The sequence below is a fragment of the Culicoides brevitarsis genome, chromosome 2, assembly GCF_036172545.1.
Source record: "Culicoides brevitarsis isolate CSIRO-B50_1 chromosome 2, AGI_CSIRO_Cbre_v1, whole genome shotgun sequence".
NCBI classification, from domain to species: domain Eukaryota; kingdom Metazoa; phylum Arthropoda; class Insecta; order Diptera; family Ceratopogonidae; genus Culicoides; species Culicoides brevitarsis.
In genome coordinates, this window is record NC_087086.1 from 32,527,243 (window position 1) to 32,545,702 (window position 18,460).

The window sequence follows — 18,460 nt, forward strand, 5'->3', positions numbered from 1 at the left end:
TTTCCGCTCTCGAGTTGCTAACAACGCCCACTCCCTTCGTGGAAATCTCTCAAAAAAACTCATATTTTTCCTCAATAATGTCTTAGGTCAGTCCATTACCGACAAAAATTCGGCTCAAAAGGTCGTTCTACTGTATTTCATGCGAAGTGACCCAACGTTCATTGTTACCAATCGTAATTTTTCATCCTTTTCAAGTGGATGGAAATTCTTTGTTATCGTCGATAAGAATCTCGAAATCATTTCAATTGAGTTATATTAAAAAAATAGGAGAAAAAAAGTCATGAGGGACAAAAAAAGTATTAATTTAGCGAGGGATTTATTTTATGCGAAATATGCAGAGAGAATGTTTGCCCAGCCAGACTAAAATATTGATTTATTATTAAATATTTTTTTTTTTTGCAAAAACAAATTTTTGTAAGGAAAATCCCAAGTTAATGAATTTTCTTGTGAAAAAACACTCAAGAGAAAAAAATATTCGCAATTAGATAAACAAAGCCCGATGATATTGATGACATTCAAGACGTAATTATTCAATTTTTTTTTGTGGAGAAATGTTATCGAATATCAAGAGGAATTTTTATTTAACATTATCGGATGTCGCCCAATAGTCATTTTTTTTTATGAAACATTGATACACAAAAAAAAAATCTCAAATGGGATGGATGTCGTTCGTTTTTATTCCGAGTTTTATCTAAAACTTTTATGAAAGATGATATTTTGTTGATATCTGTTGCTGTTTTTGTGTGTCATATATGGGAAAATGTTGGTTGGAAAAAATTTTTCGAGACAGAATGACGTCGCAAGGACGTTGTTTGAACTCGAAAAATTAGTTTTTTAATAAATTTTAGTTTTTTGTCGACTTTTGGGTCTGAAAATTTAATTTTAAAAAATTTTTAAGAGGTTAAAAATTAATTAAAAAATTATATGTTGAAAAAATTAATTCAATAAATTATTAAAATTAACAAAATATTTAAATTATTTAAAAAATATATTTATTAATTTTAAGAAAAAATGAAAAAAAAATTAATTAAACCATTTAAAAAAAAAAATAAATTTAATTTAATTTTTTAAATTATTTTTTATTTAATTTTAAATTATTTTTTTTTAATTTTAAATTATTTTTTTTAATTTTAAATTAAAAAAAAAATAATTAATTTATTAAATAAAAAAATTAATATATAATATAATATATATCGCTTAAAAATTTTTTTTTGTTTCATTTTTCAAATAAAAAAAAAATTTACATTAAAAAAAAATTTTTAAAGTATAAAAAAAAAATTTAATATTTAATATTTTTAATAAAAAATTTTAAATTTTAATTCATGAAAATTTGTTGAAATTTTTTTAAAATATTTTACATTTTTTTTTAATATTTTAAATTTAAAATTTTTTATTACAAAATATTTTTAATTTATTAAATTTTTTTTTATACCTACTTTAAAAAATTTTTTTTAATATATTTTTTTTTAGTTGAAAAATGAAACAAAAAAAAATTTTTTTAAGCGACAAGATCGTTTTCATGCCAAAAACTCAAAATTTTCCATCGTAAAAGACATTCTTGTCTCAATTAAAACTTGTTTGAAAATTTCCAAAACAAAATTCCAGCTTTTTAATTAAACAAAATTTTCCCAAATTTTCCATGCTTCACTTAATTTTTCTTCCTTTTCCAGATTTCATCTCCATGCCAACCTGTTCGCAACTTTTCCTTAGACAAAAATTCCAAAAACATCACCAAAGACACGGATTTTCATGAAACTGAGGAAGGAAGAAGGAACGTATGTGACACTTAACTTTAATTGTTGACATGAATTACTTGAAAATTTCTTCTTTTCTTTCTCGCTCTTGGATGAGACACGTGTTAACATCACGATGACGACGACGAAATGACACAAAAAAGCAAGAAGGAGAGCCGGAAAGAAGATAAATTATTTTAAAATTTTGTCTTTCGTCGTGCTTGACACCTCGTCGGCAGTAAATGAAGTAACAAAATTTTGATTTATTTTAATGATGCCCCCGAGGACCGCAATTTAAGAGCAATTTTGAAAGGAAGATAATGACAAATAATGATGATCTCGAGTGTCTTTGAGGTAAATATTGTCCAGAAAAACCACAAATTGTTCTGTTTTGTGTCCTTTTGTGTCGATTTGTGGAAGGAGAATGACAAATAATCGATTATGGTCGTTTAATAATCGGTATTAATTGCCAATCATTTGTCTCTAACGGGTTTCTGTCGTAGAAATATCGACTCGAAACGATGAGAAAAGGTGAGTTTTCCATTAAAAAGGTCAAAAGTTCGTATTAATTTTGTTTCTTTTCCAGTTTTCGTTCAATTTTTGTCCAAAAATGCGAGGAAATCAAATAAATTATTAAAAAAATCATCAACTTACCTTCCTCCTGTGACAAAACGCTGTCGTCCGGCGACAATGGCTCCTCGACTTTCGCCGAAAATTGTGTTTGTTTGCGATTTTCCTGCATCTTTGTGAAAAATTCCACGGCAAAATCCACAACGTCGCCCGGTTGTTCCAACAAATACGCGATCGAGAACTCCAAAAGGACGTCACGTAGCCCATCGGGTACCTGTATCCGCTTTTGACTTGACATTTTTTGGTTTTTATTTAATTTTAGACGTAAACTAGATTAAAATATCCTGCACCGAGTGGCTTTAAAATGATGACTTCTGATGATTGTTCGTCTGGAAAGAAACAAAAAAGAGAAAGAAATTGAAAAACTTTTTTTTTCTTTTCTTGGTTAATGAAGATTTCTCTACAAAGAAACTTTGCGCGGAATAATTGGACTTGAGGATTGAAATTGCAAAAAAAAATTTTTTTTTTGCAGGAGTGAATTATAAAAACCGGAGAATGGAACAAAAAAGGGGGACAAAAGAAAATTTGCATTGATTAAAATTTAAAATTAAATGTCAATACGAGAGAGAAATCAGGGAAAAATTAAAATGAAGTAGCGAATTAGCAGTTCATGTTGAGAGTTCATTAACAAAATGGGGTGAATTTTAATTGATTTTTAACATTTTTGGTACTTGATTAAATATTTAGGTGAATATAAAGGATTTTTTTGAAAGGAATTAAAATAATTTTTGACTTGAATGAGCTCCAAAGTGAATTAAAAGAAATTTTTTAACAATATAATAATTTATAAATTCATGAAATTTATTTTTTTAGGCGTGAATTAAACTCTCAAGATCTTTGTGGAAGTCATTTGAGGCGTTCAAAAATGATAAAATTAAATTTTAGAGCAATTTTTATCATCAAATTTTCATATAAGGCTCAATATGGTTCAAAAAATTATTTTTTTATTTTTTCATTTTTAAAATTTTTTTCTTTAAATTTTAAATAATTAAAAAATAATTTTTTGTGAAATTTTTTTTTAATGCCTCATGAAAAAAAACTTTTCTGAAATCAAAAATAATTTCAAAAAATTATAAAATTTTTTTGGTAATTTTTTAGAAAAAAAATATTTTTTAAATTTTTAAAATAATTTTTTTAAATTTTTAAAATAATTTTTTTAAATATTTTTTAGACTCATTATGGAATCAAAATAAATTTTAGAACTCGAAATTTCTTTGAATTTTACAAAAAAAAAAATATATTTTTTTTTTAAATTTTATAAAATAATAAATTATAATTTTTTAATTATAATTTTAATATTTTAAAAAATTGTAAGTTCTAAATTTATAATAATATTTTCAAAAATAATTTTTTGAGAAATTTTTAATTAAATTCCTCATAAAAAATCAATATTTTATCAAAAAAAAATTTTTTTTAAATAATTTTTTTTACAAAAAAAAATAATTAAAAATATTTTTTAAGTAATTTTTAGACCAAAATTGACTTTTTCAAATAAAGGAGAACATCATCTTAAAAAATTTTAATTTCACTTCAAATCCATTTAAATCATCATTTCACTATAAAAACGCGAACTATTTTCAACAAGTCTGTCAATTCTCTTCCGATAGTTGTCTGTATTTCCGTTCATTCCTTTACTCAATATTCAATCATTTTTCGCGTTTTCATTCAAATTCATCAGCAAACATTTTCCTACTATAAATTCAACACTTATATTTTTATGATTTTTTTTTTATTTTCCGGATCTTCCGAGAACATAAAAATTTGAATAAATGCCGATTCAATTTTGTATCAAAAAAAAAAAAAGAAAAAATCTGTTTACCAAAAAATTTTTCGATTACGAAATTCCTTTCAACGCTTCGTACAAATAAATTGATGGAAAAACGTTTCTATCGCACATCATTTTCCATCAATTTTTTTTTCGGCTGTCTAGTGCTCTAGTCATGCATGGCAAGAAGAACACTCTTGAATCAATAATAACAATAATAAACAAATCACTTTCGATTTTCATTCTCTTTCATCTTTTTTTTCGCTGTGTCGCTCCTCCGTGTGTGCCTCGAACATGCATGAAAATATTTAATCATGTGTGTGCGAGCGGTGTGCCGTATTTTTGGCGTCATCATCAAAATTATTATTATTTTTATTTACATGTTTGTTGCTTGTTCGAAGCGAAGAAAAAATTGTGGATTGTTTGTTCTTTGGGAAATTGATTTATTTTTCTTGCTTCTCGACGCGACTTGCAAACATGAAATTTTTTGTGTTGTAGCGAATTTTTTTATGGATTTGTTGTTTTTTTTCTGGTTTTTCTCACATTTCTTTTTTGTACTGACATGACACGAACCAGGCACAAAAGTTTTTATTCTTGTATTTAAATGAGGACAATGAACCAGAAATAATTGATTTTACTATCAAAAATGCCGGTAAAATTTTATGAATTATGAAAAAATAATGAGATACACACGAAAATAGTAAATCAAAAAATTTTTATAACGTTTTTTATAAACAAAATTTTCAAAATTAATTTTATATTAAAATTTTTAATTAATTAATTTAATTTTTTTTTTAATTAAAAAAAAATTTTTTAAGTAAATAATTTGAATTTAATTAAAAAATAATTATTATTTAAATTATTAATCATTATTTAAAAAATTAATTATTTAATTATTTTTTAATTAAATTTAATTTTATTTATTTAATTTATTTATTTAATTTTATTTATTTAAATTTTATTTATTTAATTATTTATTTAATTATTATTTAAAAATTAATTATTTAATTGATTTTAAAATTAATATTTAATTAATAATTAAATTTAAATTATTTACTCAAAAAATTAATTATTTAATTAAAAAAATATTTTAAATTAATTTATTAAAACATATTTTACATAAAAATTAACTCAACTATTTTATTAATTAAATTTATTTAATTATTTTTATTCAATTAAATTTTGTAATTGAATTTTTAATATTTTAAATTAAATAATTAATTTAGTCACATAAAAAATAAAAAAAATTAATTAATTAAAAATTATTTTACTATAAATTATTAATTAATTAAATTTATTTCATTAGATATTATTTTTATATATTTTTTTAAATTAATTTTAAATTAATTTAATTTTTCAATGAACATCAATTTTAATTATTTTTTCTTACACTTTTATTTATTTATTTATTTTTTTTTTTTGAAAAAAATTCCATTGAGTGAATTTCGGTAATTTCCCAAATTTTTTTTTATCACAAAACTGTCAAAACGCAAGAATGTTGAATCATTAATTTTACGTCTGCTTTATTTCATGAATTTTTCAAATAAATAAATACATATTATTTTAAGAAAAACATAAACATTCAAAAATTAGTCCACAAAATTCTCTTTTCTCTCTTGCAATCAGGTCATTAATAGGTTATCGATCGTCTCTCAGCGGAAAAAACCTTCAAATCTGTCTGACTGAGAGAAATGCGTTAATCACGATCGTGTGAATGAAATCGAAAACAGGTCAAATCATGAGTTATCTCACGTGTGCATGAATCCCTTTGAGAAATAATTCTTATCAATTCTGCGAAATTTGATAAGATCAATTCTAAGATTAAAATCTTTCACACGTCGAAACGTGATAAAAAATTTTTGAACTTTGGAGAGAAATTAAAATTGTCTGAGAGGGTCGACGTCGAGTTGTCGTCATTTTACGAGTCGAATTGCTGATAAGAAAAAATTTTTTTTTACTAATCTTCTCCCAAATTATGATGATGGCACAAACAAAGTAATAATCTGCCGGTTATTTGAGGAATTTTTAAAAAGAGATTTTATTTGGATGCGTGACTTAGTGCTGTTTGGTCTTGAAATTTTGTTTTATTTTTTTATTGTGCTTGCGAATTGAGGCCGGAGTTTGTTTAGTGACGATGCTGTTTGCACTATTTCTCAATAAAAATGTCGCGCGAAACTGCAAAGTGCTACAGAACACAATGCGTCTTTACTCGGGAGTGGTTGACAAGAGGAAAGTTGGCGTTATTGGCGTGCCTTTTTATAAGGTAAGAAAATTATTTTAATTAAATATTATTTTTAAAAAATTAAAAAAAAAATATTTTATAAAAAATTAAATTTACTTGAAGTGAAATTAATAAAAATGTAAAAAAAATTAGTAGAAAATAAATAGAAAAAAAATTAAAAATTAAAAAATTTAATTTTAAAAAATTATATATCAAAAATTAACAAAAAATAATTTTTAAAAATTTTTTTTGATAATTTTTGTTATTTAAAAATTAAAAAAAAAAATTTAATTTTTTTAAAAAATTTTTTAATTTTTTTTCAATTAATTTCCTATTGAAATCTTATATTTTTTCATTAATTTCACTTTTTAAAAATTATTTTAATTTTTATTAAAATTTTTATTAATTTTTTTTTCTAATTTTCAGGGACAACCAAACGCCGGCGTGGATCTAGGCCCAAAAATCTTGCGCGAAAATGGAAAACTAATCTCCGTATTGCGTGAACAAACCAAACTCTTGGAAGTCAAAGACTACGGAGACATCTCGTACGAGCCCATCAACATCAACAGTGGCGTTCGTAACCTCAAAAACCTACCAGATGTCGCTGGCATGAACAAATCTCTTTCCGACAAGGTTTACCAAATCTTGAGCGAAGGTCGCGTTTGCCTAACTCTCGGCGGAGATCATTCAATGGGCATCGGAACGGTCGATGGTCATTTGAGATATGATCCCGACACTGTCGTCTTTTGGGTTGACGCTCATGCGGATTTGAACACGAACACGACGTCGCCCACGGGAAACATTCACGGCATGCCCCTGAGTTTCCTCCTGAAGGAATTGACAAATACGTGGTCTGATGTCGCCGAATTAAAATCTTGGTTAACGGCGAAATTGCCATGCAAAAATTTGGTTTATGTCGCGTTGCGTGATGTCGATGCCGGTGAGCAGAAATTCATTGAGGACTTGGGAATTCAAGCTTATGGCATGCGCGAAATTGATCGTTATGGGATCAGAAATGTAATGACGATGGCGTTGGAGAAGGTAGATCCGATGCAAACGAAGCGCTTCCATTGTTCGTTTGACATTGATTCGTTGGATGCTCGTGAAGCGCCATCTACCGGTACGAGAGTTCGTGGGGGATTGACGTTGCGCGAAGGACTTCAAATTGTCGAGCAGTTGTATGATACGGGACGATTGGATGCGCTTGACTTGACGGAAGTGAATCCCGCGATTGGAGACAATACGGATGTCGCGACGACCGTTAGAGCAGCAATTGCTATCATTGCAGGGGGCGTTGGAGGCAACCGTTATGCTTACAAATGAGAAATTTCAGTAATAAAAGTGCTATGAAACTGCTGTGAAATGTAATTTTTTGTTTTAATTCGAAAAATTTTTAAAATTTTCAAGTGAATTTGGAAAAAAATCGAAAAATTGGTGAAATTTAGTGAAAAAAAAAATTGTGGAACATGATTTTTCAATTTTTTTCTTACAATACTAAAATTTTTGATGACAGTTGTTTGCAATTATTTTTTGAAATGTTACTTAAATTAATTTATTTTTAAGTAAATACATTTTACAACACTAAAATTTGAGAAATCATGTTCCACAAAATTTAAAAAAATTAAAATTTACCGAAATACGTTCCAAAAATTTAAAATTTGACAAATCTTGTTCCACAAACATGATTTTGTGGATTTTTTTCGATTAATTGAATCTAAATGAATTTTTTTATTAAAATATACTATTTCTTGTATATCTTTAACAAAAAAGCGACGGTTCAAGTCCTGAAATGGAAATAGTATTTCTTTATAAAATTCAACTAAAAATCAATTTACGAATTAAAAATCCACAAAAGTCACATTTGTGGAACAAGATTTGTCAAATTTCAATTTTGTTTCGGAAAGTTTTTAATTTTTTTTTTATTTGTGGAACATGATTTCTCAAATTTTAGTTTTGTGGAATGTATTTACTTTAAAATAAATTAATTCAAGTAACATTTAATTAAATAATTGGAAACAACTCTCATCAAAAAATACTAAAAATTAAGAAAAAATTTTAAAAAACATGTTCCACAATTTATTTATTAACTAAATTTCACCAATTTCGTTCCAAAAAAAATTTTATTTGTTAAAAACAGATTTAATGTTTGATATTTTTAAAGTTAAAAACTATTTAACATGAATATAAAACCTTTAATCATCAAAATAAGTTCCACAAATTCAAAATTTGATAATTTTTGGTTCCTTTTCAATAAAATTTCCTTAAATCTGACAAATGTAACCAATTTATCCAAGATTTCACATCTTTAACAGACAAGGAAATATCTTCTACAGTAAAAAATCTTCGCAGCACGTGACATTTGACGTCACATTTCCTACCTACACACTCCCAAAATATCCTTTTTCGAATGCAACACAACCGTCTCTCATCTCGTATTTCACTCGGATTTTGCAAAAAAAAAAAAATCAAACTAGACACCACGAACCTCGTTACGCAACTGCTGCTTGTCTGAAGTCGAAATTGACAGACAAGATGATAAATAAATAATAATAAAATATAATGACATGAACAACGACTACAACACTCCGAGTCCGATAGCAAAATATTATGAACGCTACAAAATCAATCAGAGATAATGTGTGATGGCAGTTCCATGTTGAGGCATTGTGTAGCGTCAGTCGTCGTTAAAACTGGAGCACAAAATCCATAAATCATATCTTACTACGAGCGAGGCGTGCTTGCAATATCAATGCATGTGAGTATGTTTTAGCAGTGACAAGGTGAAATATCAGTAGAGCTTCTTTTCTGTCATACAAAAAAAAAACGAAAAAAAATGACAGAAAATCGAAAACAGGTGTGAATTCGCTTTTTAACGTTTTTCACGAGCCACGAACGTAATAAAATATGAAAAAGTACAAAACAACCGAAAAATTCCCTCGAGACTCCAAGTTACTTGCTTGTTTATTCAACTAATTTCTATTACTTTTCACTTACGTACGACAATTATGACGCACGTGAGGTGCACGGAACGAGCAAAAGTTCTCGATGTACATATATTGATTCGAATTGCTGTGGAAGGTCGGTCGATTAAATTTCGGTTGAGTTTAATTTGATTTTTGAATATTTCATGAAGTAATGGCGTAAAGCACATCGATTTAGGTTCGATGTAGTTACAACTCTTGATGTCACAAATTGATGTGATGATGCGACTAACGGGTTGGCAGGCGGCAAAGCAAAACAAATAGCAACAACTTTTGAAAGTTGCATGAGGGAAATTTCAATCCAAGGAGGAATGCAATTGTGGTCAAAGTTGAAGAACATTTATGGCTTGGAACGTAATTGAAGTTTAATTTTGTAAAATTAGAAGCAAGTAAATGTGTTGAAGATATTGAAAGGTTTTAATTGTCAGTAAAATTAATTTAAAAATTGTTGGAACAAGCTTTGTAAAATTTTTGCTCGATGAACAATTTGTGGAACTTAAAATGATTTAAATTTTACATAACCTTAGGATTTAAAATGCATCAGATTTGATAAATACAATTCAAAACTAATTTGTGGGACAAGATTTGTAAGTTTTAAGTTTGTAGAACCATTTGTGGAACTCAAAATTATTATGTGGGCAGAGATAAAGCTGTTTATAGATTTTGAGCCCGTTTAGAGCCTAAAACATGTTTTTGCGCCCTAACTGGGTCAAAATGAGTCATGAGCCCAACATCATGTATACCATTTTGCTCAGAATTTTATCCTTAACAAAACCCCATCATTAGCTCAAAAATTTTTTTCGACGGAATTTATTCGAAAAATCTGCCCATGTGTAAATTTAGATTTGTTAATTTTTCATGAATTTGAATTAAAAAATATATAATTTGACATAAATTCAATAAAAGATTAATTTTGTGGAGCACGATTTAAAAAGTTTTAATCTGAGGAAATATTTGTGAAACTTAAAATTGAGATCCGAAAATTCAGTTACATTAATTTTTTAAGAATTATATTCAAAAATCATTACTATTGGCTCTTAATCAATAAAAAATCAATTTGTGGAACAAAATTTCTAAAATTTTAGTTTGAAGAGCTATTTTTGGAACTTAAAAATTTAAAAATTGAGATCTGAAAATTCAGATATGTTAATTTTGTATGAATTTGTTTCAAAAAATTTCTAATATGACATAAATTAATTAAAAACTAAATTTGTGGAACGTATTCAATTTAATTTTAATTTTGTGGAAAATGAAAACTAAATTCATCAATAAAATTTGTTCAAAAGTGATAAATAAATGATATTTTATGATAAAAATTAAAACCGAGGAAAGTTTTGTAATTTTTGTTTTGTGGAACTCAAATTTAACATTAAAAGGAAATATTTTCAAATTTAATGCTTATAAAAATTTTAAATTAGAACAAAAATCATTCAAAATAAATGTGTGGAACATGAATTTACAATTTTTTAACAAATATGTGCAAGAACAACTCAAAAAATTTTAAAATTTGAAATTTTTAAAACATAATTCAGTTTTGTAGAACTAATTTTTTACTTTTTTTCTTAAAAATAGTTTTTTAAAAAAACAATTTTAATAGAAATTTTTCTAAATAATCATCTGTGGAACTTATTTTCTCTGTTTTTCACAGAAATATCTTCACACTTGACCTCCATTCAAACACATGCTGCAATTCCCATAGAACAAATGCATTATTTTTATACTTTTTTCCATCCTCCATAGATTAACTCAATTATCGACAGCTATTTTTAAATGAGATTATTTGTGTGTGCATTTGCACCCGTATGTACCGTTAAATTAACTTTTTCCGTTTTGTTTTTTATTTAGAACTTTTTCCATCACAAAATCCACTCCGGAAACCAAAATGAGCTTAATTAGAATTAGAATTCAACTCTCGAATCGCTTTCGGTGACTCAATAAAAGCGAAGCGTAACACAAATTACCCGCTTATCACATGACTCATATGCAAATACGAGCCATTTGTTACAACACAACTGACGTTTTTTTTTATTTCATTTCTAAGCAAACATTTACACACAAATTCACGCTTGAAGTTTGCGCTTATCTGAAATTCAGTTCAATTATCGCTGCGAGCGCGGCGCACAAAAAAAGTAATCAACTGGCTAATGTGTCTCCGATGCATCGTCGTCGTGGATTGCATTCAAAATTTTCCATGGATAATAAATCTCGGTGCATTTTTTTAACGACTGACACATTTTTTTTGCTTGTTTCACATGGGGCATGACACACAAATCGATCTAGAAAAATAAATATTGAACCGATTAAGGATTTGCTCGTTCGTCGTTCGTCATTTCTCGTCATTTTGCAGCAGCAGAAAAAAAATCAAACATTGTTCGATGAAAAAAAAGTGAAGTAAGGGAAAAAAAGCAATTTTAGCGTGACGCTAATTAAAAGTGATCGGCATGATGTCGACGACGGCGTTCACGGCAGCAGCGACAAAATGATGAAAAAAGAGAAAAGAAGACATTTCTGACACACAAACAATAAAAATAGTAACAATTTGCATTAGAGTGTGACAAGAAAGGTGACGTGATGTGCGTGAGGAGCTATTTTTGTAACGTTTTACGAGCGATGCAGTGATAAAATTCACGTCTGTTGCATCGCGTAAATTGCTTTGTAGCAAAGTGCGGCGCAACAATGGAGTTAATTTGTCGGATAATTAGCGAGTGGTTTTTTTGTGACAAAAAATTTCAGCGTTTCAAGGTGTGTCTGATGAGTTTTATTGATTTTTTGTACGTTTTGAATATTTTATGAAGCATTGACCTTCGAAGAAAATCGCCCAAAATGCTCGTTTAGGGAAAATGTTGCATTTTTCATGGGAAATTGACTTTTTTTTTTGTAAAAAATTACTTTTGGTACAAATTTTTGGCTTAACATTTCAGGTTGAATTTGAAAAAAAATTTTTTTTTAAATATATTTCAAGTAGTATTCGAATAAAATTAATAAATTCACTAAAAAATTAATTAATTAATGAATTAAATAAAAATAAATTATTAAATGAATTAAATAAAAAATTAAAAAAATATATATTTTAAATATTTATGATTAAAATTATTTATAGTAGGTATTTAATTTATTTTTTTTTAATAATTAAAAATTTAAAATTAGTAATTTAATTATGTATTTAAAAAATATTTTTTAAAAAAAAAGAAAATTAAAAAATGTATTAATATGTTTGATCAATTAAAATATTTTAATAAATTTATTTTTAATAATTTAATTTATTTTTAATTTTTTGAATAATTAAAATTTTAATTTAATTTAATTTAAATTAAACAATTTATTAAAGTTAAAAATTTATTAAGTTAAAAAATTATTATTTTAATTAATTATTTTATTTTTTTTTTCAATTTAATTCAATTAATTTTAGTATTTTTTGTTAATATAAAATAATTTTATTTTGTCAATTCCATATTTTTTATGGATTTTTGTATGTTTGTGTATATTTTAATAAAAAAATCAAGATATTTTCAAAATTATTTTTATTTAAAAATTGAAAAAAACAAAAAAAAAATCGATTTTAAGACAATTTTTGGTCTTTTGGAGAAAAATTAAGATCAAAATATTTTATATTTCTGAAAAAAACATTAAAATTTTATCATTTTAATTCAATTTTTTGACTAAAATAGTAGAAAATCCTTCTTAACCGCACATTTCTTGTCCCACAAAACCGGAAACGACCTTCGAGAGCCCTTTTAACGCTCATTTAAATTCATCGTCGCGACAAACCGATGTCGTCGTCGCATGTTCGCCATTCAATTCACCGCCAGTTGACGTGCCACGGATGGCAAATAAAGGGCGTTTGTCTCTTTTTTGTCTTCTTCGTTCAATTGTTTCAATGCAAACAATACAATTCGAAATAAAATAAAATAAAATAACAAATTGATATAAATTGAGATTCACTAAAAATAAAAACAAAAAAAAAAGTTCAATTTGAATTAAAATTGATTCCGAGGTAACACATCAGCAATTCATTGCACGCATCAAATGCCGCTGCTTACATTATTTAAATATTTTTTTTTTGCGACGACAACGCGTCAACAGTAGGCAACTGTCACTTTCTCCCCTTTTTACGATATTTTTTTTGCTTTGCCTGCCGAGAGAGAAGAGAGAGCAGCGAGCAAGTGCAACACAATGCTCACTCATTCGTTAATAATTTAATAAAATTATATAAAAGGCATCCCACTTTATGGGTTAAAGCACGCGTGAAATTAGTGTTATAAATTATAATTAGTTGGTAAAATGGCACATTCGCCTCTTGTCGCTGCGGCGATTAGATTGCAGGGCTCTAAATTAGCTGGAATTGTCGTCGTGGAGTGACATCATTCGTGATATTTACTTCGACATTTTTTTTTTTTGCTGTAAAGCACAAATAATAATAATTGTTTTATCACCTTTTTTACAACGTTTTAATTTTTTTTAGAGTAAAATAATTTTTTTTGCTTGATTTGATGTCTGTCTGTTGAAAATTTTAAAATTTATCAAGTTTTTAATGAAATTTTAAATTTTTAACAAATTGTAAGATTTTCGAAAATTTAATATTAATTCAAAAATTTGAAGACTTTTCGAGAATAAATAATCTTTCGAAATTAATTCGAAAATTTGAAGATTTTTCGAAAATAATTCGAAAATTTGAAGATCTTCTGAAAATAATTCGAAAATTTGAAGATTTTTCGAAAATAATTCGAAAATTTGAAGATTTTTCGAAAATAATTCGAAAATCTTTCGAAATCAATTCGAAAATTTGAAGATATTTCGAAATTAATTCGAAAATTTGAAGATTTTTTGAAAATAATTCAGAAATTTGAAGATTTTTCGAAATAAATTCGAAAATTTGAAAATATTTCGAATATTGTTCGAAAATTTCAAGATCTTGCGAAAAAAATTCGAAAATTTGAAGATTTTTCGAAATAAATTCGAAAATTTGAAGATATTTCGAAATTAATTCGAAAATTTGAAGATTTTTTGAAAATAATTCGAAAATTTGAAGATATTTCGAAAATAATTCGAAAATTTGAAGATATTTCGAAAATAATTCGAAAATTTGAATATCTTCGAAAAAAATTCTTAAACTTCTTAAAGATCTTTCGAAAATTTGAAGATATTTCGAAAACTTGAAAATCTTCGAAAATAACTCAAAATTTTTAAGATTTTTCGAAAATAATTCGAAAACTTGAAGATCTTCGAAAATAACTCGAAAATTTGAAGATATTTTGAAAATAATTCGAAAATTTGAATATCTTCGAAAAAATAAAAAAATAAATTTTTGAAAAAAATATTAAAAATAAAACTTTCCCACAAAACGACTTCAAAAGCAATTAACTTCATGACAACTTTTATCACCTCGTCATTTTGTATAAATAATAATTAATCCACTTACATACATACTGTCAATATACACAGGGCAAGATATCGCACAAGACACCTGAGAACCAATTCTAACTTTAATTGTCTCGTACACGCTGCACGGAGCGTACCGAACAAACATAAAAGTGCAATTCTAAAACAAATGTTTCTGACAATCGTCGTCGTCGTTGTCGTCGCTATTTGCCTTGAAAACATTTTATTTTTTGCGCTGTACGAGAGAAGAGAACACTCGTCGTCACAGGTTGAAGTTACACAATAATAATAAATAATAATCCGTCGCCGTTTGTACGTTTTTCGTCGTGCACTTTTGTTATCGTCATGGATAAATGTCGCGCGTTCTATTCTCGAGAAGTTGCAACAAATGCACATTTTTCTGCTATTAATTCTTCGTCGTTGTAGTTGCGCGGCACTCAATTGTTTGTTTCGTAAAGTATCGCATCAGGGCAATTATGCAATTTGACGAACGAGGCATTTCGAGCGAATTTGTAATGTGATCGCGACGAACAACTGTTCCTCCGTTCAAATGGGCTGGAAAATTGATATTTGTCACTTGGGGGAATTTTTTGCGGCATTTTTGGTGAATTCGATTTTTTTTGTGACACGTGCAATTTTACAGCTTTTTATGTAAAAAAAAAAAAAATTAAAAAATTGACATCAAATTTTTTTTCTTCAAAAAATTTTTAATTTTCAGTCCGAATTCTAAAAAAAATAATTTTTAATAATTATAATAAAAAAAATTAAAAAAAATTAATAATTAATTAAATAATTTAATTTTTTTTTATTTATTAATTAATTTTTTTTTTCATGATTAATAAATTATATATTTTTTATAATTAATTATTTAATTTAATTTAAATTTTTTGATTTTTGTAAAAAAAATAATCAAAGAAGTAAATCCAAAAAATGCAATTTTATTTTTAAAAGTGCTTTTTGATGTCAAAATTGTTAAAGTTTATTATAAAAAAAAATAATATTGAAGTTTCATACAATTTTTTTTTAATTTTTTTTTAAATTTAACTCTTTAAAATTTTTCTTTGTTATCTAATGTCAAAAATTTAAACAATTTAAATAAAAAAAGTACTTCAAATTAATTTTTCAGCCGATTTTTTTAAAATTAATTTAAATTTTAAAAAAGGAAAAATTTTAAAATGTTTTCAAAATTTTTTTTTTTTAATTTTGATCAAGAATTTAATAAATTCAGAATAATATTCATTAAAAATTAAAAAAAAATAAAAATTTAATTATAGATCAATTAATAAATAAAAAAAAAATAAATAAATAAATAAGATACCTAATAAGAAAAATTATAAAAAAAAATAATTTTCAATCCAGATTTTTTTTTTATATTTTTTAATTAATTTTAATTAAATATATTTAAATTTATTAATTTATTTTAATTTATTAAAACAAAAAATGATGAAAAATTTAATTAAATAATTAAAAATTTAAAAAAATAATCTTAACGACTTTTTATTAGTTAAATATTTATTAAAATTCAAGTCGAGTTTAAGTTTCATCTCAATTTCGCCGCCCATTCAGACAAATTCACCTTCATTTCACATAAAATTACCCGTAATTACATGCATCTCTCGCGGCAACGAAATATTATCTGGACGTGACACTTTTGTAATTCCGCTAATTTTGTTTTGTTCTGCAAAAGGGCGAAAAAGCGGCACACAAACAACTCGACGACGATGCACCTTGTAATCGCCTTCATATTTTTTTTTCTGTTACAATTTTCCTTTTTTTCTTTTCTCGACGTTACATAATCCCCTTATGCAAATCGAGTCCACAACTCTGCAAATTCGCACAAGGACAATAAAATTTAAATAAACAAGCAAAGCGAACGGACGACAACCCAACTGCATTTTTTTCTTCTTTGCTTTTTCGAGCAAATTGCAATCCTAAAGTAAACAATGCAATGCAGTGCGCCGCAGAAGAGAAGAAAAAAACAAGAGAATTATGATATTATGCAAATGAAATGATGATGCACACCAATTACCGGCTGGCTTCGATTTTTTTTTTCGTGACGAACGACGCCTGCTTTATGTAACCGAAACGTATGTCATCCGTCGTCGTCGTCGTCATGAAAAACAGCAAAAAAAAAATCGATTTTCTAATGGAAACAAAGCCAAGTCCGATGAGTTGACCTCAATTTATTCGCGACTGACTGTGTGCGCGAAAAAATAAATCAAGTTTTTCCTTCTGTTTTTCGTTTTAATTTCAATTTTATTTGCATTGAAAATACATTTAGCGTTCCAAAAAAATAAATAAATGAAACGCCTTCGAACAAAACTTTTTTTTTCTTTCTTTATTAATTAATTAATTAAAACGCGTTTTGCCTTTGATTTATTAAGTTACTTTTCAGTATTTTGCATAGTTGTGATTAACATCGTTATATTTTCATCAATTTTCATTTAAGAAATTATTTATTCATGTTTAAATTGAAGCGCACGAGATAAAGGCGGAGAGAGTAACAGATGTAACGAAAGTCTATATGAAAGTTGCTTTGATCAAAGCAGTCACGTTGTGGATGTCAAGAGCGCATTTTTTAATAATTTTTATTTTTATAATTTTTTTTAAATTTTATTAATTAAATTCAAAATTGTTGAAAATTATTTAAAATTAAATAAATTTATTTAAATAATTTTAATTAATTTAATTATTTATTTACTTAATTATTTTAATTAATTTATTATTTTAAAAAAAATATTTATTCTTTAAAAACAATTGAATTTATTTAATTTTTATTTTTGTAAAATAATTATTTTTGGATTTATTGAAAATTTTTTAACTAAATTAAATTTTATTATTAAAATAATAAAAAAAATAATTTTAAAACCAAAAAATACTTATTTTTTAAAATAATTTTTAAATTAATAAAATTTTATTTATTTTATTTTATTTAAAATTTTCATAATTAAATTTATTTTTAAATTAAATTAAATTTTTTTAAATAAATTTATTATTTTTTTATTTAAATATTTTTTTAAACTAAATTTAGATTCATTACTTATTTATTTTCTGTTTTTTTTCTTTGAAAAAATTTTAAATTAATTTTTTTCAGCTCAATCTTTATAAAAACATTTTTAAAAAATCAAAAATTGAACATTATGACCATACAAGCGAAAAAGTTTATGACTTATGACTTCCAAAAGTAAATAAATATTACAACGAGACATCATGTAGACATAAAATTTGTCATTTAAGGTCAATTTATATTAAAAAATTGCTGGTTTTGATGTGAAATATTAAAATATCATGACTTTAAATCACAAAAATTTGCCACAATATTAAAAAAAAATTTATTAAAAATTTTAAAAAATTAAATAAACTTAAAAGATTTCAAGAAAAAAAATGAAAAAATTATTTTTTCCTCAAAAAAATTAAAAATTTTAAATAAAATTTAAAAAAAAAAAATAATAAAATTTATTATTTTGACATTCATGACCTCTTAAGAGACCTCCAGACATCTGGCGTGATTTCAAAAATCTCATAAATATCCTTTTTTTAATTCTTAGCAACGAAATCTTGCAAGAAATAAACTTTTCTTTGCTTATTTTCGTCCCTTTTAAATTTTTAATTAAATATAGAAGAAAACTTTTTCGTCGTCCTCGTCGTTCTTTCACCAATTTTCTCATTTTATTTTATTATTTTTTTTTTATTTTATTTATTTTCTCAGTTTTTTGGTTTCGACTTGACGTTAAAGTACTGCAAAGTACAG

General features: G+C 25.6%; 2 protein-coding genes across 2 annotated transcripts in view; one reads left to right on the forward strand and one right to left on the reverse strand.

Annotated features, from left to right (window-relative positions):
* Positions 1–18,460, reverse strand: part of LOC134832841 (cAMP-dependent protein kinase type II regulatory subunit) — a 65,513-nt gene that overhangs the window by 38,921 nt on the left and 8,132 nt on the right. Inside the window, exon 2 of the mRNA XM_063847033.1 lies at positions 2,388–2,692. Coding sequence (XP_063703103.1) covers positions 2,388–2,601 — 214 coding nt within the window. The 5' untranslated portion in view covers positions 2,602–2,692. The remainder of the gene's footprint in view (positions 1–2,387; positions 2,693–18,460) is intronic.
* LOC134830933 (arginase-1) lies at positions 6,184–7,751 on the forward strand. Its single transcript, XM_063844550.1, has 2 exons — positions 6,184–6,391; positions 6,776–7,751. The coding sequence occupies exons 1-2, from the start codon at positions 6,263–6,265 to the stop codon at positions 7,670–7,672; spliced, it is 1,026 nt and encodes a 341-aa protein (XP_063700620.1). The 5' UTR covers positions 6,184–6,262; the 3' UTR covers positions 7,673–7,751.